We start from the raw sequence: 24,315 nt of genomic DNA, 5'->3' as shown, positions 1-24,315 counted from the left end.
CAAGAGCATATTTGGGGAAGCCAAAATATAACTTTAGCAATAATTCTAATTCTTTGTCAACAGACTTGATTATGAGTCAAAACACCTGGACGCCAAATCGTGCCTCTAATATACCGAGTGACTGCAGGTAACAGGTGATTTCTAATTCCAGCCCTCTCAACCTGCACAAGGATAATTAGAACAAGGATAACTAGTTCATATGCAGAATTCTCTAATGCATTTTATAAATTTGAAATGGTTACTAATGATGGTGCCCTGCATTATACCTTTTTGAACAATCCTTCCTGTTTTCCAGGCTACTCTTGATCTTACACTTTGGATTGAGGTTTATCCAAGCTCTCTGAAAACCTCTTTTTTTTGGAGGGGTGCACCTGTGGCATATGGAAGTTCCCAGGCTAGGGGTCCAATCAGAGCTGCAGCTGTGGGCCTACATCACAGCCAGACTCCAGATCAGAGCCATATCTGCAACCTACACAGCCTGGGGCAATGCCAGATCCTTAACTGAATGAGGCCAGGGGTTGAACCTGCATCTTCATGGATACCAGTTGGGTTTGTAATCTGCTGAGCCACAACAGGAACCTCTGAATAACTTGACTGGCGTTGACATGGAAAGGGGCCTTTCCATTCTGTGTCACACCAGTAACCTCACGTTGCACAGCACTCATCACTCTGTGCTTCATCTCCCAGTCCCCTACCTCAGGAACCCTGTCTGATTTATTCTAGTGGTCCAGCAGTGTGCTCCCCTACCCCTCTGCAGATAGTAGAAGGCATTAGACACAGTGCACTGATACAATTTATTGTAATTTGTTGGCAGCACACAGATAGCTATTAATTAAAACCAGAATGATGGCTACATAGAAGTGGGCAATAACAGGTGCCCATTTTATGGGTAACTGTGTGCACTTAATCATCATCATCATTTTTCAGTTTCTTGATTGACTGCTTGTGCCGCTCAATTTCTTTCTGCAGGCGCTCAATCTCCTTCACGTGATGAGAGATCTCATTTTCATGATGTTTCTTCAAGGCTGCCAGTTGTTCTCTAGCCCGAGCTCTACAAGGACACAGTGGCTCTTGGTTTAATCCTAATCCTTCACCCCAAAGAGATCTCTAAGCATAACCTGAAATACCTAAGGTAAAGAACAGGAGTCCCAATCCCATTGGGGTCTGGCTGGTCATCCTCTTCTACCCTCTCAGGCCCCGCTACGAAAGAATATTCCATCTTAAGATGTATCATTTCTAGATGACCAAAATGATTCCATTTTCCTGGTGCCAGTGTCTGAAAATTCACCACTAAGGAGCAATTCCCTTCAGAGTCGTTTTTAGAGTAGAAAACTCCAGAAAGGTGTGACATAAGTCTCTAATAGGGGGACTTATTAGAGAATAACACAGAGAATAGAATCCCTTTTGGGGTGAAAAAAGAGCAAACGGTGGGGGGAATATACGATGGGGTACCGTTAAAGGACAAATATATGTGTCCTATCCCAGTTTTCTTTGCCTGAGAAATGCAAGGCCCACTATAAAGGTCAAAATGAAGGGGAAAAAAAAAAAAAAAAGAAGGGGACTCTTGCAATTCCTGGCAGTCCAATGTAGGTCTCAAGAAGGGATGATTCAAACGTTGGTTCGGCCATATATGGGCCTCAGTTTTCCTTAACTATAAAATGTAGGAGGCCAATTAGAGGTCTCTAAGGGCTGCACCTTGTCTCTCTGGTATGGTATCTGTCATGGTGATAATTCTTAAGAGTGTGCAGGAGAGGGTAGAAGTGAGAAGATAGGCCAAGAATCGAGATTAATTCCACACTGCTCCTCACTGTGGTTAGCAGTCCCTGTGAGATAACTCAAGGTTGGTAAACAGAGTATATAGGCCCAGCCCACAAGAAGCGGGGAGGGTTCCAACCAGGAGAGGCTGCCACATGCTCTTGCAACCCACTAGCTCAGGCAAGTTGGAGAGGTGTGAGGGTCTAGAAATGGCCGAGAGGGTCTGAGGTCAGGGAATCCATCCATGCGGGCTAGCAAAGCGAAGGCCTGGGTGATGGGTGGGGGAGGCTGGAGGGATAGGCTCAGAGGGTCTGCGCGTAATTGGAACCTTCGGATCTAGACTCTCTGGGAGGAATCTGGGGGGCGTTTCGCATGACGCGGAGAGAACTCCACGGGCGGAGATGGTAAATGATTCAGGAAGAATTGAGCCGTGTTGGCGAATTCTGAAGACTCGCAGGTGGAAATGTCTTGGGTTTGAGGGCCTTGGGATTCGGCAGGGCAGTGGGAACGCCCTATAGGTGGCAACAGTAGGGCCCTCAAACGATGAGTGTAGTGGGTCGGGGCTGGGAAGTTCTGTTGGGAGATGGGACGCCACAGAACACCAGGGAGGGCAGCAGGGTGGGGCCATTGGCAGTTTAAGAAGGACTGGAAGGCCGTGAGACTTCCAGGGCTGGTCTCTGGGCCCCGTGGCTCTCACCGGAAGTATCGTTCCTCATCAGCCTGCTCTTTCTTTCCGAAGGCTCCACCGGCGTCCCGGACAGCGCCCGCACCGGAGCGGACACCCTCTGGCTGCGGAGAGAGACCGGGGCATTGGTAAAGGCGAGGAGGGAGAGATGGGAATCCCCGCTCAGGGATCGGGTAGCGGGCACTGCCGCCGGCGTACCGTATCAGAGCCGAAGCCTCGGCTTTGCATGGCCCAGACACTCCACGCGCCGATCCGCGAGCGCACCGCCAACGCCGTGGCTGCCATCGCTGTCAGTGCAGTACCTCTCCAGTGACCCGAGGTGCAGCGCCTCCGTACGCTAACGGCGCTGCTGGCCGGGAAGCCAATTGTTTCTCTGGAGAGGCGGGATGAACCCAGGAATAGCGAATCATGAGAGGGGGAGGCGGGGTTCCTGTGGCTTACAGCGAATCCTGACCGAGAGGCGGGCCTATTCTTAGCCAACCACTCGCAAGGGCTCCAGGGTCAAAGGACTGGAGGAAAGCAATGGAGGAGATTGGGAAAAACAGGAGCAGAGGGTCAGAAGGCGAGATTTCGGCTCCTGGAGCTATTAGATTTAGGCATGTGTCCATCCCTCCCTTACGATTCCAATCCTAAAGTTGTTATTTTTAAACACCCAAAGGAAGTCTTCCCTTTCCTGGACTACTAGCATCAATAAGATGGGTACTACGCTAGTGAGAGTGGGCAGCTTTGTCCAGGATTCCTTGACTTAGTCATCAAGACTTGTGAGCAAATTTTCTTAAAAAAGTATGTGTATATGGTCAGTGTTCTTTAGTTGCGATGGCATTTCACTCTCAAGTCTCAGTTTAAATGTAAGTTCAGAGAAAACTTCCCTGACCTCCTTTGTCATTCTATCTTAGCCTCCTATTTTGTTCTTTCTCTCTCTCTTTGCACCTTTGATCTTATGAAGTTAATAGGGCCTTGGTCAGTCAGGTAGGCTTTGAATTAATATTTGCAGGATGCATTGATATGTTATCAAATGGGCTGTATAACAGGACTTTTGGCAATGTGATGCAATGAAGAGGAAAAGCAGAATCTAGGTAAGGCTTTGCCTTGACCTTCCTTGGCCATCTAACAAATGTGATCAAGATAATAGTAGTTTATGGCCTTTGCCTGGGTCATTTTCCTTTTCTGGGCGTGATTTTTTCTCCTTTAGATGAGAGGGTTGGGCTAGATCTTACTCATGACTTTAAAAATATCTTCCTTGCTTTCTATGAAACTGTGGAACTGTTTTTATTGATCATCTTTTGGTTTGAAAAATACCAGCCCTGGTTTATATGACTTAAGTAGAAGGAAATGGCTGCAGGGTACATTTCCAAATGTTCATTACAGAAAACTTGGAAAAATACAAAAGCAGGAAATAGAAATAATAATCACTCATAAGCCTGCTACCTGGTGATAAAAATTTGGAGTGTTTCTAGATATTTAAGGGCCATTCCCATTTCAGACACTCTGATTTTAGTCCTCAGATACTACTATTTCTTGATTGTTTCCTAGCTGGTATCCAGTGGAGGGTCCTGCTGAGTTTGTGCAAAAGATTGATCCAAGCACTATGATGCAGGCTATAATTTTTTAAAAAATGGAAAATAATAAGCATTGGTGAGGATGTGGAGAAATTGTAGCCCTCCAATGGGTTAGCTGCTGTGGAAAACAGCTTGGCAGTTGCTCAAAAGGTTAAATATAGAATTACCGTATGACTCTGCAACTTCATTTCTAGGTATATCCCCCCCCCATTGGAAACGGATACTCATACACATGTTCATAGTAGCACTATTTCACAACAACCCAAAGATGGAAACAACCCAAATGTAATGTCCATCAGCTGATGAATGTATAAACAAATTGTGGTATATACATATAGTGAATACTATTCAACCAAAAAAATAATGAAGTCATGATATATGCCATGCCTTGAATGAACCTTGAGAACATCATGCTAAGTGAAAGAAGCCAGACACAGAATGTCACATATTGGATAACGGCATTTATATGAAATGTAGGGAATAACTAAATCCGCGAAACAGAACACAGATTGGTGTTGCGATGGGTTGGAAAGTATGGGGAGGAACTGCTTTATAGGGGCCAGATATCCTTTTGAGATGTTGCAACTGTTTTGGAACTAGATAGAGGTGGTAGTTGCATAACACTGTTTCTGTACTAAAGGCCACTGGATTGTTCATTTTAAAGTGGTTGGTTGTATATTATGTGTATTTTACCTTAATTTAAAAAGGAGTTTACTTAGAGACGTCTGACTGGGCTGCGAGCCCTTTAAGGATCGCAAGAAAGGAGGCGGAGCTAGAGAGGCCGACCTATAAGACTCTTGTGAGGTGGCGCCTGCGCAGAAGAGTCACGTGGTGGCTGGGCCGGGGGAAATGGCGGCTCCAGGGGAGAGTGGGGCTTCGGGTGGCGGAGGCAGCACAGAGGAAGCTTTTATGACCTTCTACAGCGAGGTGAGCACAGAGTGAAGAATGCTGGCACCGGGGCGACTCGGCCGGGCGCTTCCCTCCCAGCGGGCGAAGGCAGTGATCCTTCTGGCCTGGACAGTTGGGCTGCCCCTCCTGTCTGGCCTTTGGGGCGGTGGGGGGCCGGGAGTGTTTGTACGTCTTTTCCCGATGCAGCGGGAGGATCCTCTGGACAACGAAAAAGGAGCGCGGGTTCGGCGTTTGCGGGTAGGCGGCCTGTGTGGCCAACGAAGCGCCTGGGCGCGTGCAGAGTTCCCCAAGTCCACTTAGTCGCTGGGAGGCTGGGCCCTCCTGGGGACAACTTAACCGGCTTGGCCCCCATTTTTATTTTAAACGGAAGCACTCTCTACTCATAGTACACTGCAGTGAATTTTATTAGTAGTTATTTTTGCCATTTGCGAACGCAAGGCATTATGCATCATACCAAGTAGGCATTATCTCCATCTTACAGATGACAAACCTGAGCTTAAGGGAGGTGAAATAATTTGTTCGGTTCTTACAGCAGATAACAGCTTGGTATCATGTTAGCACAGGAGTGCATTTGGTCTGAGTCTTCTTTACTGTCGCATCTCCAGAGCCTAGGACACGGTTGCTCAGTGTGTATTTGTTGAGTAAAAGAATGAATGAATAAGTGAATGGATAAATGAAAGAAAAGCATGGCTTTTGGAGTCAGAGGATCACGGGTTGGATTCGTGCAAGGTAGTTGAAGTGACTGTGACTGAATCCTTTGAAGGCCTTAATATTGCTAATCCTCAGTTTTAACGTCTGTAGAACAGGAGTTAATATTAAAACAAGAGTTTTATTGAGGATTAAATATGAGAAAGGGTTTTTTCATAAAATATAAAGCAGAAACATCTTTGTAAGAGTTAAAACAAGGATGAAAGTGGACCTTTTCAAGTTGACATAGATTTGAAGAATGGAGTTGCTCCACACCTGGCTTTGAAGTACTCAGAGTTAAGCACCATGTCACATTCATTTTTTATCTGTGATATTTGTGACAGTGCTTGTTATATATTTGTTTCTCCAAAATATTAAGTTTAGGCTAATATTAAGTTTAGGTGGCTAAGTGGTTAACTAACCCAACTAGTAACCATGAGGTTGTGGGTTCGATCCTTGGCCTTGCTCAGTGGGTTAAGGATCCAGCATTGCTGTGAACTGTGGTGTAGGTCACAGATGTCGCTCAGATCCCACATTGCTGTGGCTGTGGCGTAGGCCAGCAGCTGTAGCTCTGATTGGACTGCTAGTCTGGGAACCTCCATAGGCCACAGATGCGGCCCTAAAAAGACAAAAGACAAAAAACAAACAAAAAAACCCCCCAAAAATATTAAATTTAAAAATGGAAATTAGCACATCCACTGTAGTCAGTCCTTTTGAAATGCTTAATTCACTTGAAAATGTTAATACTCTGGTACCAGTTTACTGGCTTCTAATGACTACTCAGCAATTATAGTGGAACTTATTTTACTTACTGTTTCTTGGTTTAAGCAAAAGCTGTCTTGGGTTTAATTGGATGAGAGAAAGTAACTAAAGGAGGACCCTTTAATCATCATTCAGCTAATGTTTATTGAGCACCTGATATGGACTAGTGTACTGTTTAGTTTCTGGAGATATGGTAGAGAACAACAGAGAGAAAAAATCCTGTCTTTGTACAGCTTGCATTCTGTAGAGAAGGATAAACAATGAACGTATATACAAGATAGTGTCAGGTAAGTGGTAAGTGCTATGAGGAAAAATAAGTCTGGGGAAAAAAGAGTATGGAGGGGAGTGGCATGCTGTTTTACAAAAGAGTGAGGCAGGAAGATGTTGGGAGGGATTAGCTTATGTTATTGAAATCCTTTCCAAATTTGTCTTGGCCCTAGAAATAGAGATGGTGTATAATATACCAGAGATTCATTCCAACTAAAATTTCAGTTCTGACAGCGGCACCAGGGGTTTTTCCTAGGACTACCTGGTGCTTGTTCTCCTTAACATTGTCTCAGGTCATGGATTTTTCTAACTCTAATAGACTTAAAACGGCCAAGGTATCTGCTCCCCCCCACATACTTCTTTGGTGCTATTTTTAGTGTGTATTTCAGTGTAACTATATTTTTCTTCTCTTAAAAAGTTGTAAATTAGGTATGAATGCTCACAAGTGCACCTTCCATCTTTAGAGTGGAAGCTCTTTGAAGTGGTGGCTGTGACTTCTTTATCCTTGAATCTTCTTGTTGTCTACTCTGGAGTTTGCTGTGGGGTTAAAATTCTGGTTTACAATTTGGATGGTTATAAGTCAGTTACCCTAACTCTCAGTTTTCTTATCTGCAAAATGGGGATAATGGTGGTACCTATTGTATGAGATTGTTGAAAGGAATAAATACCTGTAAAGTTTTTTACATTATATTAAAATTCAGTAAGTGGTAGCTGTTGTAGCAAAGTATCTTGAACATGTGAACACGCATATAAATGTTTGCTGAACATGTCAATGAGTACTTGTTAAGATGATACTTCAGAGTTCATTATTGAGCTTTACTAATGAAATTTTTATCCCTTACATTTTAGGTGAAACAAATAGAGAAGAGAGATTCAGTTCTAACGTCTAAAAATCAGATTGAAAGATTGACTCGTCCTGGTTCCTCCTACTTCAACTTGAACCCATTTGAGGTGAGCTGTCTGGTGTTGCTGTGGCCAGTGGTAGAGAACTTTACACAGCTACAGGCAGACCTGCATCAGAACACTCACCTAATTTGTACTGTGCATAGTTGGAATTGAACTTGGGTGATTTTATTGTGTGTAGAGCTCACTCTCATCTTTTAGTATCCCAAATGTAATATGGATTTATTTTCAGATGTGAAGGGATAGCTATCCTTGATTGAATTTATGGTCTTTGCTTTAATTTGCTTGTTAAAATATTTCTCTTTCACCACAGTAAAAAATCTAACCCTAACCCTAACCACCATAAAATGATCACAAGATTTTAGACAAGCAAATACACTTTGGGGTTTCCTTAGTTTTTATAACTTTAAATGTTTCCTGATTATAAAAATAAACTATATTTTATGTAAAAATGAGAAAAATAGAGAAAGCAAGAATAAATAAGCATGGAGTGCTCGTCATGGCACAGTGGTTAAGAAATCCGACTAGGAACCATGAGGTTGCAGGTTCAATCCTGGCCTTGCTCAGTGGGTTAAGGATCCATTGTTGCCGTGAGCTGTGGTGTAGGTTGCAGACACGGCTTGGATCCTGCACGCTGTAGCTGTGGCATAGGCTGGCAGCTACAGGTCCGATTCCATCTCTAGCCAGGAAACCTCCATATGCCATGGGAGCAGCCCTAGAAAAGGCAAAAAGGCAAAAAAAGGAATAAATAAATAGGTATAATCCCACCTAAGAAAACTCCTGTTTATACTTAACCTGTTTTATTTAAGTTCTATTTAAAAACGAGGGTCATACACTTCATGCTATTTTATTTTGTTTTGTCTTTTTGTCTTTTTAGGGCTGCACCTGCAGCATATGGAGGTTCCCAGGCTAGGGGTCTAATTGGAGCTGTTGCTGCTGGCCTTCGCCAGAGCTGCAGCAATGCCAGATTTGAGCCACATCTGCAATCTACACCACAGCTCACAGCAACACCGGATCCTTAGCCCACGAAGCAAGGGCAGGGATCGAACCTGCAACCTCATGGTTCCTAGTCAGATTCGTTTCCACTGCCAAGATGGGAACTCCCACTTCATGCCATTTTAAATGCTATATTGTTACAGAAACTATTTTTATACACTTTAAAAAATCTTTATAGTTATTATTTTAAAAATTCCTTTATAGTAGGATAAACTCGTTTCTTTTTTTTTCTTTTTTCTTTTTTTTTAAAGGCCATTTGGAAGTTCCTAGGCTGGGATTGAATTGTAACTGCAGCTGCTGGCCTACAACACAGCCACAGCAACGCAGCAACGCTGGATCTGAGCTGTGTCTGCCACCTTTACCACAGCTCATGGCAATGCCAGATTCTTAACCCACTGAGCAAGGCCAGGGATACTAGTTGGGTTTGTTACCACTGAGTCACAATGGGAACTCCAACTCGTTTCTCATTGTTCGCAATTACAAATAAATTTGAAATGAGTGTTGTTACATCTTATAAAAAACACTTACTGAGCACTTATCAAAAACTTTTTCCTGGAGTTCCTGCTGTGGTGCAGCCGGATCATCAGTAGAACTTGAGTTTGATGCATGGCCTGGCACAGTGGGTTCAAAGGATCCTGCATTGCCACAACTGTGGTGTAGGTGGCAACTGAGGCTCAGATCTGATCCTTGTCTTGGGAACTCCCGATGCCACAGGATGTGCAAAAAAAGAGAAAAAGGAAAAAACTTTTCCCCCATTTTTTTAAATCGTAAAACAGACATAACATAAAATTAACCGTTTTAACCATTTTTAAGAGTATAGTTTAAGTGGCATTAAGTGCATTCACAGTGTTGTGCAGCCATCACCATTCTCCATTTCTAGAAGTCTTTTTATTTTTTTTATGTCTTTTTAGGGCTGCACTTGTGATATATGGAGGTTCCCAGGCTAGGGGTTGAATTGGAGCTGTAGCTGCAGCCACAGCCACAGCAATGCCAGGGATTGAACTCGAAACCTCATGGTCACTAGATGGATTAGTTTCCGCTGCACCACAATGGGAACTCTCCGTTTCTGTTTTTGAAGAGTAATTTTTCAAGAATGTTTTCATCTATTTATTTGTTTATTTTTCTTTTCTTTTCTTTTTTAATGCCTTTTTAGGGATGCACCTGCAGTATATGGAGGTTCCCAGGCTAGGGATTGAATCGGAGCTGTAGCTGCTGGCCTACGCCATAGCCACAGCAACCACGGGATCTGAGCCACGTCTACGACCTACACCATAACTCACGGCAATGCCAGATCCTTAACCCACTGAACTAGGCCAGGGATTGAACCTTGCATCCTCATGGATGCTAGTCAGATTCGTTTCCGTTGAGCCACAATAGGAACTCCAATAGTATTTTCATTTTAAAATAATCTCAAGGAGTTCCTATAGTGGCTCAGTGGTAATGAACCTGACTAGGGTTCTGTTACATTTAATTGTCCTGTCTTTTTAGTTTCCTTCAGTCGAAACAGCTGCTCAGTCTTTCCTTGACTTTCATGACTTCGGCATTTCTGAAGCTTACAGGCCAGTTATTTTATAGCATCTTTCTCAGCTTGAGTTTGTTTGCTGTTTCTTCACATTAGATTCAGTTTATGCAATGTTGACAGGAATAGCAGAGACAATACTGAATTCTTCTCTTTGTGACTTGTAAAGTGGTGCATGATTCTGATTTATCTGGTTACTAGTGATGTTAACTTGATCACATGATGCCTGCTAGGTTTGTTCATGAAGTTAATTTTTTTTCCCTTTGTAATTGATAAGTATTTCCTTATCAAAATTTCTCTACGTTTGTCAGTAGAGACTTGGGGTTTCCTGTTTTGTTCAACAGGTTATATTTCTCTGTTGTTTATTTTGATGCACAAATGTCCCAGATTTGGCCAGTAGGTTACTTTCAAGCCAGCTCTTGTCTTTTTGATATGTCTTCATTCTTGGATTACTAGGCATTATTGTGCTTTTCCTGACCTAGCCAGGAGTTAACCATTTTCCTGAGGCGCTCTGATTCCTTTTAATGAAGAGTAATATTTAGAAATCAAGATTTGGGTGCTTGGGAGTTCCTGTTGTGGCTTGGTGGTTAATGAACCTGACTAGTATCCATGGGGACATGGGTTTGATCCCTGGCTTTGCTCAGTGGGTTAAGGATCTGGCATTGTTGTGAGCCGTGGTGTAGATTGCAAACTTGGCTCAGATCCTATGTTGCTGTGGCTGTGGTGTAGGCTGACAGCTCCAGCTCGTTTGTCCTCTAGCTTGGGAACCTTCATGTGCCATGGGTGTGGCCCTAAAAAGACAAAAAAAAAAAAAGATTTGGGTGCTTGGTATACCCATTGCCATTGGGATGTCCCTTCTCTCAGACTCTATTGGTAAATAGGGCCAGTGAGAGTGTGTGTGTGGGTGTGGGTGTGTGTATGTACACATACACTTACACATATTTACATAGAATTTCAATCCAATACCACAGGGTTTATTCTTTTTTTTTTCTTTTTGTCTTTTTTGTCTTTTCGGGCTGCACTGGCAGTATATGGAGACTCCCAGCCTAGGGTTCCAGTCGGAGCTGTAGCCGCTGGCCTACGCCACAGCCACAGCAATGTGGGATTTGAGCCACGTCTGCAACCTACACCACAGCTCATGGCAACGCCAGATCCTAACCCACTGAGCGAGGCCAGGGATCGAACCTTCATCCTCATGGATGCTAGTCGGGTTCACTGAGCCACAACAGGAACTCCCCAACAGGGTTTATTGTAGGTTTTTTTTTACTTTCCATGTTCATAGCTCCCTTGTCTGATAGTGAGAAATCTGGTTCCCACTATCTGTAATATATATTTAATCGATCCTCCTGTATGCAGCTGATCTCCCATTGCCACTCCTTCCCTCATGTGAATGCCGTCCTCATTCTGCTGCTTTCAGACACTGACACTGGGTTGCCTCACTGTGCAGAAATCCTTCTCCCCATCCTGAGCTCTAAACTCCGCTTCCAGGTCTTCCTTCATTGTGGGTATGTTTTTCACCTGCCTTTGGCCGCCTGTGCCTACCCTTCAGCCCCTGGGAGCTCTCATCATTGCTCTTGGGCTCCAGCAATCTCCCCACCAAGCAGGCATGCTTCCTACCCTGCTCTGGCTTTGACATCCTTTGTCAGGCCACTTTCTTCTGGGTACACCCACCTCATCTTACTTGGGCTCTGATTCCACACTCTGGGTCACCTCCCTGCCCGGAGGTCCCCTTCTCTCTGCTCAGGTTCCACCTCTCTTTGCCAGTTCTACTTGGGCTTCTCTACCTTGAGTTGGGCTGCCCTGTTACACTGGATGCCGTCCTACACGGGCATTCACCTCACCAACCTCACCATGCACAGGCTTCCACACCACATGCTGGGCCACCCCTTTGTAGAGATGTCCTTGCTTGGACTCCTGTACCCTCTGCCAGGCCATCTTCCCTTGTGGACATTCTCCTTACCCTGCTTGGTCTCAGCCACCCTGTGTTGGGCTCTACCTCCGTGGAAATGCCTTTTTCATCCCTCTTGGGCTTCGAGACCTTGCACTGGGCTATCCTCCCATATTGACAGTTTCACCTGCTTAGGTTCTAACACCCTATGGTGGGCTACCTGTCCAAGGAGATGTCCTCCTCAACCCGTTTTGGCACAGTGTTGGGTTACCCTTCTGTGAATGCTTTTCTCACCTCGTTTGGGCTCCAGCACTGTGTGACTGGCCAGTGTTCCCATGTGGTTACTGTCTTTGTCCCAATTGGGCTCTCTAGTCTAGGCCATCTTGACTCTCCACCCAAAATAGATGTGTACTTTGCCCCGCCCCACCTAATGTATTTGAAAGGGAAGAAGGAGGTGAAAAGCTTAAGAGTATTTTGCTATGATTTGGGGAGGGCATAGAGGGAGATAATATGTCTGAAAGGTGATACAGAATTTGATGGCATGTTCTTTCCGTTTAGTCGTACTTTGTGTGTGTGTGTGTGCGCGCGCGCGCACACATGTGTTTTTAGGGCCGCACCCTCAGCATATGTAAATTCCCAGGGTAGGGGTCAAATCAGAGCTGTAGCTGCTGGCCTACGCCACTGCCACAGCAACACGGGATCCAGGCCACATCTGCAACCTACACCACAGCTCACGACAATGCCGGATCCTTAACCCACTGAGCAAGGCCAGGGATCAAACCTCTGTCCTCATGGATGCTAGTCAGATTTGTTTCTGCCAAGCCATGATGGGAACTTCAAGTCATACTTTTTTTTTTGGCTGCCTTATGGCATATGGAATTCCCAGGCCAGGGATCAGATCAGAACTGCATGTTTGTGTGTATGTGTGTTTGTGTGTACACATAAATTCCTTTTTTTGGCCATGCCCTTGACATGCAGAGATTCCCAGGCAGATTCCCACACCACAGCAGTGACAACGCTGGATCCTTAACCTGCTGAGCACAGTGAACTCCTGTATGTTCTTTTGTGGATTCATTTCCATTATAGGTTATTACAAGTATTGACTGTAGTTCCTTGTGCTATAAAGTAGATTCTTGTTGGTTATCTGTTTTCTATATCTAATATATAGTAGTAGTAACCCCAAATTCCTAATTTATTCCTTCCTCTCCCAACGTCATTGTCTTCTTAAAAAGTTGCTTTTTGACTTTTAAGTCAGAATTAGGTGATCCTAGCAATTTAAGAAATCACTAACTTCTGTTTTTTCATGTACTACTATCAAGACATCTGAATGAATCAGATTTTTCTGCAGAGGTAAGCAGACTGGTCTTTTTCTAGTAAGGAGAAGTGATACAGTAATAGCTGTCCTCTCAGCTATAAATTGAAATGTGAGTAGTCCTCCTGTTCCTATGTACTGTTTTACTGAGCAGCAGGTAGAAAAGGGAGAAATTAGAATGGGACTCTAAGGGGTCTTATTACAGGAATCCTAATCTAGGGGCTTTTTTTTCCCCTCTTCCTGCCATCTCTACAGCTCCCTATTTGGACACATTTCTAACCTTCAGCCATTAGGCAAGCATGTTTCTTAGGCATTCTAAAATTGTTCTCCCCCACTTCCTTCCATAAGCTTAGGTGAACCTGTGCCCTTGCTTAGTCTTTTTCCTGTTCCTTTTTTTTCTATTTAACTTTAAAGCCCCAGAATGCAGCACCACAGACTTTGTTTTCTGTATCTTGTTTAAAACAGCACGTTGGAAAGAAAGATATTCATCCCAAAGGACTCTGGAACTTGCACATTATTAACAGGTCAGAGAATTCAGGTGTGACCTAAGACTGGATTCCTCTTTCAAACTGCAGATCCCAAAGGAGACTATTGCAGTTTGAGTTTAGGGACTTATATAAATGCCACAGTCAAGCATTTTTGTTTCCATGTGATAATTAGTTAATTTTCTGAGGTCCAAGATTGTGGGTTTTTTATTGCAGTATCCCCAAAGCCTGAGACATAGCAGGAATTCAGGAAAAAAATCTTCCAAGAATCGAATAGACCTGTGTGCTTCCTTAAAGCCATATATTTATCGTTTTGGTAAGAATTACTTGTGACTTATCTGTTCCTTCCCTTGTGGACATTAAATTCCATGAGAATGGTTGTGAGCACAGTATCTAGTGATCCCAGGTGCTCCTCAAGTTTGTACTGAATGAGTAAAGCTGGCTGCAGAGAGGTTTGGGCCACAGGTATAGACCCATTGTCTTTACTGTGTTTCAGGGCCACATATGGCACCTCCAACTCTTTTTTTTCTGCTTTTTAGGGCCACATCTACCGCATATGAAAGTTCCCAGGCTAGGAGTCGAATCAAAGCTGCAGCTGCCAGCCTGTGCCACAGCCACAGCAACTGGGATCTGAGCCGCATCTGCACCCTACACCACAGGTCATGGCAACACCAGCTCCTTAACCCACTGAGCCAGGCCAGGCATTTAATCCACATCCTCATGGATACTAGTTGGGTGTGTAACCTGCTGAGCCACAGTGGAAACTCCCTGGCACCTCCAGCTCTTAAAGATGGAAAAGAAGTTGGATTAGCTAGCTTTGAAGGCAGTCAGTGAATATTTGTTGCCAGTGATCAGTACACGTATGATATATATGTGTACTCTTGGAAAAATAAATTTTAGTGTGTGTGTTTGTTTATATATATACCCTCTTCATTTTTGCCAAATCATTTGGAAGTAAGCTACAGACATTGATGCTTCATGACTAACTGCTTACCATGGATCGCCTCAAAATAAGAACAAATTTCCATGTAATCACAGCACCATTACTGCACCTAGGGAAGACAACATTACTGCAATTCACTAATATTTGGCACAGAGTTCACACTCAAATGGCTCCAGTTATCTTAAGCAAATCTCAATTATAGCTTTTTTTTTTTTTTTTTGGTCTTTTTATCTTTTCTAGGGCTGCACCTGCAGCATATGGAGGTTCCCAGGTTAGGGATCGAATTGAAGCTGTAGCTGCCAGCCTTTGCCAGAGCCACAGCAGTGTGGGATCCAAGCTTCGTCTGTGACCTACACCACAGCTCATGGCAATGCTGGATCCTTAACCCACTGAGCAAGGCCAGGGATCAAACCCGCAACCTCATGGTTCCTAGTCGAATTCGTTAACCACTGAGCCACGATGGGAACTCCAATTATAGCTGTTTTATTTTATTTTATTTATTTATTTATTTATTTATTTATGTCTTTTTGCTATTTCTTGGGCTGCTCCTGCAGCACATGGAGGTTCCCAGGCTAGGGGTGGAATCGGAGCCGCAGCCGAAGGTCTACACCAGAGCCACAGCAATGTGGGATCCAAGCCGAGTCTGCAACCTACACCACAGCTCACGGCAACGCCCGGATCGTTAACCCACTGAGCAAGGGCGGGGACCGAACCCGAAACCTCATGGTTCCTAGTCGGATTTGTTAACCACTGTGCCAAGACAGGAACTCCTTTTCTTTCCTTTTTTTGTTTGTTTGTTTTATTTTTGAACTTGGGAACCAGTCCAGGTTTATGAACTACATTTAGCTTGATTAGTTCTAGGTTATAGCTTTACTGAGGTATTGTGGTTTTTTTTTTTTTTGTGAAAGTGGAACTTTCCATCCTTTCACATTGATTTTGGACATCTTGTTCGGTTTCCTGGACTTTGGTTTGCTCCAGGACATTCCTTTTCCCCAGGACCAAGGAAAGAAGGTTTTCTGAATATTTGTGTTTGTACAATTACCTTCCTTTGTCTACACATCTTACATGGCTGTGTTTTTCCTCTTGAGTGACTTTGTCCCAAATCCTTTCTCCCTTGGGAAGGTTTAAGGGAGTGCACTGACTTTTGAAAAGTCTTTGTTCTAAAATTTTTCTTCCTTTTCCCTCATTCCCAATTATATGGCTGGCATTTGAGAATGGGTGTGCTCTTGTAATAACCTTCAAAAGTCTACTGACTGCAGGGATGATTCAGATTCATTGCCTACCAGTAACTCTATTGCTGTTTGAATGTGGTAAAAGCTTGCTATAAATCTTGACATTACTTGTCAAGTTTTTCTAAGCCTGTGACATCTGAGTAAGCTTGGTTGATTACTTTTGAGTTTTAATTTCTTTGGTATGTATTTTTCTTTAAATTTTTTTTTTTGTCTTTTTGTCTGTTGTTGTTGTTGTTGTTGCTATTTCTTGGGCCGCTCCCGAGGCATATGGAGATTCCCAGGCTAGGGGTTGAATCGGAGCTGTAGCCACCAGCCTACGCCAGAGCCACAGCAACACGGGATCCGAGCCGCGTCTGCAACCTACACCACAGCTCACGGCAACGCCGGATCGTTAACCCACTGAGCAAGGGCAGGGACCGAACCCGCAACCTCATGGTTCCTAGTCGGATTCGTTAACCACTGCGCCACGACGGGAACTCCTAAAAAAATTTTTTTTATTAAGTTGATTTACAATGTTGTGCCAATTTCTGCTGTACTTGGTATGTATTTTTCATTTCAAGATTTCTTTTTTTTCTCTTTGTGCCCCTTAATTACTGATGGTCAGTTTTGCTAACCTCAAATGCACTTCTTTCTTTCTTTCTTTCTTTTTTTTTGTCTCTTGTCTTTTTAGGGCTGCACTCGGGGCATATGGAGGTTCCCAGGCTAGGGGTCTAATCGGAGCTATAGCTGCCGGCCTGTACCACAGCCACGGCAACACCAGATCTGAGCCGCGTCTGCAACCTATACCACAGCTCACGGCAACGCTAGATCCTTAACCCACTGAGCGAGGCCAGGGATCGAACCGGAAACCTCATGGTTACTAGATTCATTTCCTCTGAGCCATGACGGGAACTCCCAAATGCACTTATTTATGACCTCATCATGCCTTAGCAGTGCGTCTCAAACTTTAGCAGGATTCATATCATCTGGGGATCTTGTTGAAATGTTGGTTCTGATTTAGTCACACTGAAATGAGGCCTGCACATCTGAATTTCTTTTTTTATTTTATTTTATTTTATTTTATTTTATTTTATTTTATTTTATTTTATTTTATTTTTGTCTTTTTGCTATTTCCCTGGGCCGCTTCTGTGGCATGTGGAGGTTCCCAGGCTAGGGGTCTAATCGGAGCTGTAGCCACCAGCCTACGCCAGAGCCACAGCAACGCAGGCTCCGAGCCGCGTCTGCAACCTACACCACAGCTCATGGGCAATGCCGGATCGTTAACCCACTGAGCAAGGGCAGGGACCGAACCCGCAACCTCATGGTTCCTAGTCGGATTCGTTAACCACTGCGCCACGACGGGAACAACTCTTTTATTTTTTAATTAAAAAAATTTTTTTTCATTATAGCTGGTTTACTCATCTAAATTTCTAACAGGCCTTCTCACCCTTTGCCCTTCTTTGCCTTCCTTGCACCTTTAATACTAAGTAAATAAATAATTGGCGTTAGGTTGAATCTGTGGACTACGCTATGAAACCATGTGGTTTAAATGTATAGTTTATAATAATCCCTTTATTATTATTATTATTATTATTATTTTTGCTTCTTAGGGCCACACTTGAGGCATGTGGAAGTTCCCGGGCTAGGGGTCTAATCAGCCACAGCCGCAGCCACAGCAACTCGGGATCTGAGCCGTGCCTTCGACCTACACCACAGCTCCCGGCAGGACCAGATCCTTAACCCATGAGGCAAGGCCAGGGATTGAACCCACAACCTCATGGTTCCTAGTTGGATTCGTTTCCCCTGCACCACGAAGGGAACTCCGATAATCCTTTCTTTAAAAAAATTCTTGCTATTTAGTAATTTAAAAAAGTGTTGCCCATGTTTACTTGTCTTTGCATTTCTAGTGCATGGCAGCATGTTCAGCAGGTAGTAGCTACTGTATAAATGTTTGAATGAACGTGTTTGTTGGTGCTGTGATCAGAATCCTTGATGAGGAATATCAACACTAGGATATCCAGGTTTGGAGAAGAATGATGAAATTATTTTTAAAACAGTGGTGCTAAAAAATACAGACTTTCCTGCCATTTGGTTGTACCCCAGTTTTACTGAGCTGGAATCAGATTTTCCTCCAATCCAAGTAGTAACCAGGCCCAACCCTGCTTAGCTTCCAAGATCAGATGAGATCTGGTGTGTTCAGAATTGCATGGCTGTAGTGGAATTAGACTTTCCTACAGTGAGCCCCAGGCATTGCTCTCAGATTCCTACTCTGGGTTGGGAACCATCGGGCTATGTAAGTTATAGATATAAAGTGGAGCTAAGTGGGCATTTTTGGATTGAGATGAAAGGTTGCCAGCCTAATTATTTCCCTGTTGAGTTGCTATGCTTTGTCTGCATATACAAAGATAAGTAGGGGGTGGGTACTTTTCTTAATGAATGAAGGGGAATGGAACATTTTTCTCATGGTCTGGAAACATATCCCTGGGTGTAGGGTAGTATATTATTTTTCTGATGGAGTAAATATAACCACTGTATTAATAGAAAACCCTAAAACACTATAGCTACTATTTTGTTATTGGCTTACTCATTTATATTTCTTGAACATTTTTTAGAACTACATGCCAGGCATTATTCTAGAAGGCTGAGTACTGTTCTAGATACTAATTATAATGTGTATAATTATTGAGCATCTCTTAAGTTTATAAATTTTTAAAATCTCTTTTACAGTTTTGATTTTGATTCTTCCAGGTTCTTCAGATAGATCCTGAAGTGACAGATGAAGAAATAAAAAAGAGGTTTCGGCAGGTATGGTACTATGTTCCTGTAATAGATGGAGTTTGAACCTTTTGAAAATGTACTAAGCATGTGATTCTCTTAGGACTTGCTATTATGACTTTTTGGCCAAAATTTAACCCCCTCCCCTTTTTTTTAAAGGCTATGTAACTCTTTAAAAAGTCTACAGTGGTGTAAAAATCTTAAACAATTTAATGACTATAGCTTACCTGTGAAAAGGATGAATTTTATATCCAAATAGAATCTCTCCATCCCCTTAATTGTGGGAGAAGTACAAAGTGGAATAATAGAGCTTACATGGAATCATTCTTAGCAAATGCCCTAGCTTCTAGGGGAGAACATGTTAAACAATTCATAACAGTTTTCTGGTTTTGAGATCTCATTCCTCAATAATTCTCTTCTCTGCAAACTTACATATGAATACTCAGAAGATACTTGGTTTAATATAAAGAATGCTTTCTGAAAATTTTCTAGGAAAGGAGATCTACAACCTCTGATTCTTGCCTTTTCTAATATTTAATAACTCATGCTATAAAGTTTTATGGTAGCCTTTTTTATTTTTCATTTTTTTATATAATGATTTTTTTTCATTATAGCTGGTTTACATATTAGTAGCCTTTTTTACTTTTATTTATTTATTTTTGTCTTTTGTACCCGGGGCATATGGAGGTTCCCAGGCTAGGGGTCTAATCAGAGCTGTAGCTGCCGGCCTATGCCACATTTCATGGCAACGCCAGATCCTTAACCCACTGAGCAAGGCCAGGGATTGAACCTGCAAACCTCATGGTTCCTAGTCAGATTTCTTTCTGCAGCATCATGCTGGGAACTCCCAGTAGCCTTTTTAAAAACACTCTTCCAGTTTTGACAGCTGAGCAACCCCCTAGCCCTTTGCAAATTGGATTTTCTCTGTATTTCATGTCTTTAAAAAATTTTTTTTCCTTAGCATATCTCTTAGGTACTTCCTATTTTATTTTATTTTATTTTTTTCTTTTTGGCTTTTTGCTATTTCTTTGGGCCGCTCCCGAGGCATATGGAGGTTCCCAGGCTAGGGGTCTAATCGGAGCAGTAGCCGCCAGCCTACGCCAGAGCCACAGCAATACGGGATCTGAGCCGCGTCTGTAACCTACACCACAGCTCACGGCAACGCCGGATCGTTAACCCACTGAGCAAGGGCAGGGACCGAACCCGCAACCTCATGGTTCCTAGTCGGATTCGTTAACCACTGCGCCACGACGGGAACTCATGTACTTCCTATTTTAATAGGGCCTGACCAGTGCTGACTATAATTCTCAGCGCCTGCATGACAGACTTGTTAATATCCAGTGTTGGTGGTTGCTCGTTCAGTACAGTCATTGCCCCCACAGTGCTGACTCATAATCACTTCTGATCTACTATTAAGCCAAGGTGTTTTTTATCTTTGCCTACTCAATCATTTCCCATTATATAACTTGATGGCTTTTTTTCTTCCTGAGTTACACTCTGGACTTGTGTTTAACTTTTTTACCTTTTCCTGGAATTTCAGGTTTTCAAATATAATGTATTAGAGGTCTTTCCCAATTAAATGAGCAATCATTCAAATTCATAGTCAAAACTTTTAAGATCTTTATGTAATCATACAAATAACTCAGTAACTACGTTCTTATTTAGTCATTAATCCGGCCAGGTAGTTAAGAACGTGGGTGCTAGAGCTGTATGGCTTGAGTGTCAGTCTTGGCTGTACATCTTACAGGCAGTGTGAGCTCTGGCAAGTTACTCTTAACCTTTCTGTGCCCTGTAAAATGCACTTATTTGTAAAATGCACATGATGATGGTGACTCCACCTAGAGTTGGTGTAAGGATTTGCATGAGGTGTAGCGCACATACCGCACTTATACTAGGTCTTGGCATATGGTATGTCCGTTTCATGTGCTATTGTTAGTGCGTGTTAGACAGTAAGTTCTTTACTTGCATTATCTTGTTTCATCCTTGTAACAACACAGTGAGATATAGGTATATAGTATTGTCCCATTTACAAAGGAGAAAACTGGGGCAGAGCTAGATTAAGTGAATTGCTTGAGGTCTCGCAGCTAGTAGGTGATTGAAGTTGGAATTAGAACCCAGGATTCAGGCTCTAGTCATGCTGGATTTAGCCTTAGATTCCCACTTGCTGTCCTCCCTGAACGTAGTCCCTCTTTTCGCACTGTTTTTGTCAGTGAGAGTAGGTCAGTGGTTCTTAACCTAGGCTGTCTGAAAGAGTCACCTGTGGTCTTAACCCAGGCTCTCTGAAAGAGTTACCTATGGGGGTTTTTGTTTTTAAAATTTTTTATGATTAGAAATTTTATTTTATTTTACTTTATTTTATTTATTTTATTTTTTGCTTTTTAGGGCCACACCTGTGGCACATGGAGGTTCCCAGGCTAAGGGTCTAATCAGAGCTATAGCTGCCGGCCTAAGCCACAGCCACAGCAACGCCAGATCCAAGCCCCATCTGTGACCTACACCACAGCTCACGGCACCGCCGGATCCTTAACCCACTGAGTGAGGCCAGGGGTTGAACCCACAACCTCGTGGTTCCTAGTTGGATTCGTTTCTACTGTGCCACGATGGGAAATCCAAGAAATTTTAATTACATTTTAAAAAGAAAGAATAAAATGGGATTCCTTGGTCAAGGATCCAGTGTTGTCATTGCTGTGCCATGGGTTTGATCCTTGGCCTGGGAATTTCTGCATGCTGTGGGCACGACCAAAAAAAAATGAAGAAAGAAGAAATCAGTGAATGCCCATATATTCATCTGTATGCAATGGTTTGCTTCATTATTTACATATATATTTTTTTGCATTTTAGGGCTGCACCTGCGCCATGTGGAGATTCCCAGGCTAGGGGTCAAATCGGAGTTATCGCTGCTGGCCTACACCACAGCCACAGCAATGCAGGATCCCAGCTGTGTCTGTGACCTGCACTACAGCTCCCAGCAACACCGGATCCTTAACCCACTGAGCGAGGCCAGGGACTAAACCCGCAACCTCATGGTTTCTAGTCAGATTTGTTTCCGCTGCTCATTACCGATAAATTTTTGTAGCCAATTAATCATTATAATATAAATTACAGATACCATGATTCTCTATCTCTAAATACTTAAGCAGTTATCCTGCCAAGGTAAAAATGGACATTTTCTTGGCATTCCCGTTGTAGCTCATCAGGTTAAGAAGCCAACATAGTGTCTGTGAGGATGCAAGTTCAATCCCTGCCCTTGCTCAGTGGATTAAGGATCCAGTGTTGCTGCAAGCTGCATAGGTTACAGATGCAGCTCGGGTCCGGCATTGCCTTGGCTGTGGCCTAAACCTGCAGCTGCTGCTCTGATTTGACTCCTTGGCCGGGACCTTCCTTATACCCTACGTATAAAGGGGGGACAGAAAAGGACATTTCCTTGCGTAATTACTCGTCACACCTAATAAATTAACACTAATTCCTTACTATCATCTGATATGAAGTCTAGTAGAGGCTTAAAAAGTACAGATGCTAGAGAGTGATTCAGAAGGTCTCAGGCTGGAAAGTAGACCTCTGTATTCCTAAAAATCTTCACAGGGCTGGAGCACAGCCAGAACTGAGAGCCACTGCTTTATGTCAGAAGTTCTTTGAGGAGAGAGATGCTGTCTCATACCTGTTTAATCCTCTTTAGTGCTCAGTATAAGAAACATAAAAGGAACTTGGTACTTTCTGTTCCCCTTCCTCCCCCCAATTATCACAACATCCTCCTGATTGCTAGGCTTACATTTTTTCTCAACTAAAGGTTTTCTACTTGTACATTTACCTTTCGGTACTTGAATTTTATTAAGGGCTAATAATTCTGGGCATTTTATGATACTAATTTTTTAAAATGCTTGTCAGAATACTTAGGGCTTTTGATTGTAAAGAGACAGAGCAGGCGCAGAATTACTGCATGTTCTTATTGACAAATCTTTCTCTTATAGCTATCCATACTGGTGCATCCTGACAAAAATCAAGATGATGCTGACAGAGCACAAAAGGCTTTTGAAGGTATTTGTAAATTTACCTGCTTCTGAGTAATGTATTAGCAATGCTAGGGACTAACTGTTCCTAGTCCTGGATCAAGAAAAGAATGTTTTAGTTTTGTCTTCTGGTCATGAAGAAGCTGAGGCCTTCAGTAGAACAGTTGTCATTCCAAAGCAAAATGTTTCTGTTTCGAAATAGACCTTAACTTTGCCTTGTTAAAAGTTTTATGTGCCAACAGAGACTGTTATTGTATAGGATCATTTTTTTCTTCCTTTGAACATAAAAAAAAATGGTTAGTTGGAAGTATTTGATCACTGAATTAAATTTGAATGTGGTATATTTAGCCTTGAGTGTATATTTAATTTTTTCCCAAGGCTCTCAAGGAAAGTCAATGCTTTAGCTGTATGTTTTTAAATGAGTGTAACAACAGTAAATAATTTAACAAAGTAGGGAATGTTTTTAGATGGCACAAGTCCATTTACACTGCCTGAGTATAGTTCAGACTTTTAGAGGGTGTTTGCAGAAACAGTTAATTTCAATGTTTTGCATTAGCTGTGGACAAAGCTTACAAGTTGCTACTGGATCAGGAACAAAAGAAGAGGGCCCTGGATGTAATTCAGGCAGGAAAAGAATACGTGGAACACACCGTAAGTATTTATAGTGCTGCTGTGTTTACAGGAAGTATTAGTAAGGTTGGGAGCCTTGCAGGAGGGTAAACGTTAACATGGCAATGTCTGACTGGCGGGACCGCTCCTCTGGTCTCCACCACTGTGCTGTGGTGTCATGAGTAGTGTGTGCCTAGAGCCGGCACTCAGCTCTAGAGCTCAGGATGAGTTGTGGCCAGAACACTCCTAACTCTTGCCTTACCAGTCCCATGTAGTGGAAAGAAGGCTTTTCTTGCCTTTTCATCACATGTTGTCACACTGCCTTATTCTGAGAGTGGAAAAGTGGAGCAGCCATGCTGATGCTTGACCCTGGATTTTTATTATCTCTGTGAAAGGGTTGAAACATGGGCTTGAGAAAGGCTGACAAGGGGATATGAGTAAATTCAAAAAAATTAAAATAGGAGGTAAATGTCTGTATTAATAACAGGGTTGGGAAGACTCAATTGAAATAAATTCAGTTATAGCTGGCTTTATTTTTTTTGCATTACCTAAATCTCCTGAGTGGTGAAAAATATTAAAATAGCTTCCTTGAGGTAAGAAAAAGTCTTTGTTTTGTTTTTTTTTTTAATTGTTGGGACAAGAATCTTGAGGCCATTTATAAGAGCTATTTCAGGAATTCCCGTCGTGGCACAGTGGTTAATGAATCCGACTAGGAACCATGAGGTTGCGGGTTCGATCCCTGCCCTTGCTCAGTGGGTTAACGATCTGGCGTTGCCGTGAGCTGTGGTGTAGGTTGCAGACGCGGCTTGGATCCCGCGTTGCCATGGCTCTGGCGTAGGCTGGCAGCTACGGTTCCGATTCGACCCCTAGCCTGGGAACCTCCATGTGCCATGGGAGCGGCCCAAGAAATGGCAAAAAGACAAAAAAAAAAAAAAAAATTAAAAAGAGCTGTTTCAATTGGGAGTGAATATGGATGTGACCTTCTCTTTGGAGAGCTTTGGAATCTGAAACAACAATATAACCAATAGTAGTAATGAATCCAG

The 24,315-nt window shown here is 42.9% G+C and overlaps 2 protein-coding genes across 3 annotated transcripts in view; one reads left to right on the top strand and one right to left on the bottom strand.

Moving 5' to 3' along the window:
- Positions 1-775: 775 nt before the first annotated feature.
- Positions 776-2,803, bottom strand: ATP5IF1 (ATP synthase inhibitory factor subunit 1). Its single transcript, XM_047792864.1, has 3 exons — positions 2,639-2,803; positions 2,453-2,544; positions 776-1,051 (listed from the first exon to the last, which is right to left on the bottom strand). Exons 1-3 carry the CDS (start codon positions 2,723-2,725, stop codon positions 904-906), a joined length of 327 nt encoding a protein of 108 aa, XP_047648820.1. The 5' UTR covers positions 2,726-2,803; the 3' UTR covers positions 776-903.
- Positions 2,804-2,951: 148 nt separating this feature from the next.
- DNAJC8 (DnaJ heat shock protein family (Hsp40) member C8) overlaps positions 2,952-24,315 on the top strand; it is a 29,670-nt gene continuing 8,306 nt past the window's right edge. The window contains exons 1-5 of one of the 2 annotated variants that reach the window (XM_047792863.1): positions 2,952-3,288; positions 7,474-7,575; positions 18,630-18,686; positions 22,625-22,691; positions 23,220-23,314. In XM_047792863.1, coding sequence (XP_047648819.1) covers positions 3,226-3,288; positions 7,474-7,575; positions 18,630-18,686; positions 22,625-22,691; positions 23,220-23,314 — 384 coding nt within the window. In that variant the 5' untranslated portion in view covers positions 2,952-3,225. Of the gene's footprint in view, positions 3,289-4,744; positions 4,927-7,473; positions 7,576-18,629; positions 18,687-22,624; positions 22,692-23,219; positions 23,315-24,315 lie in introns of those variants that run through there. The other variant, XM_047792862.1, reaches the window with a different exon arrangement.

This window comes from Phacochoerus africanus, chromosome 8, assembly GCF_016906955.1.
Source record: "Phacochoerus africanus isolate WHEZ1 chromosome 8, ROS_Pafr_v1, whole genome shotgun sequence".
Taxonomy (NCBI): domain Eukaryota; kingdom Metazoa; phylum Chordata; class Mammalia; order Artiodactyla; family Suidae; genus Phacochoerus; species Phacochoerus africanus.
The sequence above is the reverse complement of the archived record's forward strand: the minus strand, read 5'-3'. Positions and strand labels throughout refer to the sequence as shown.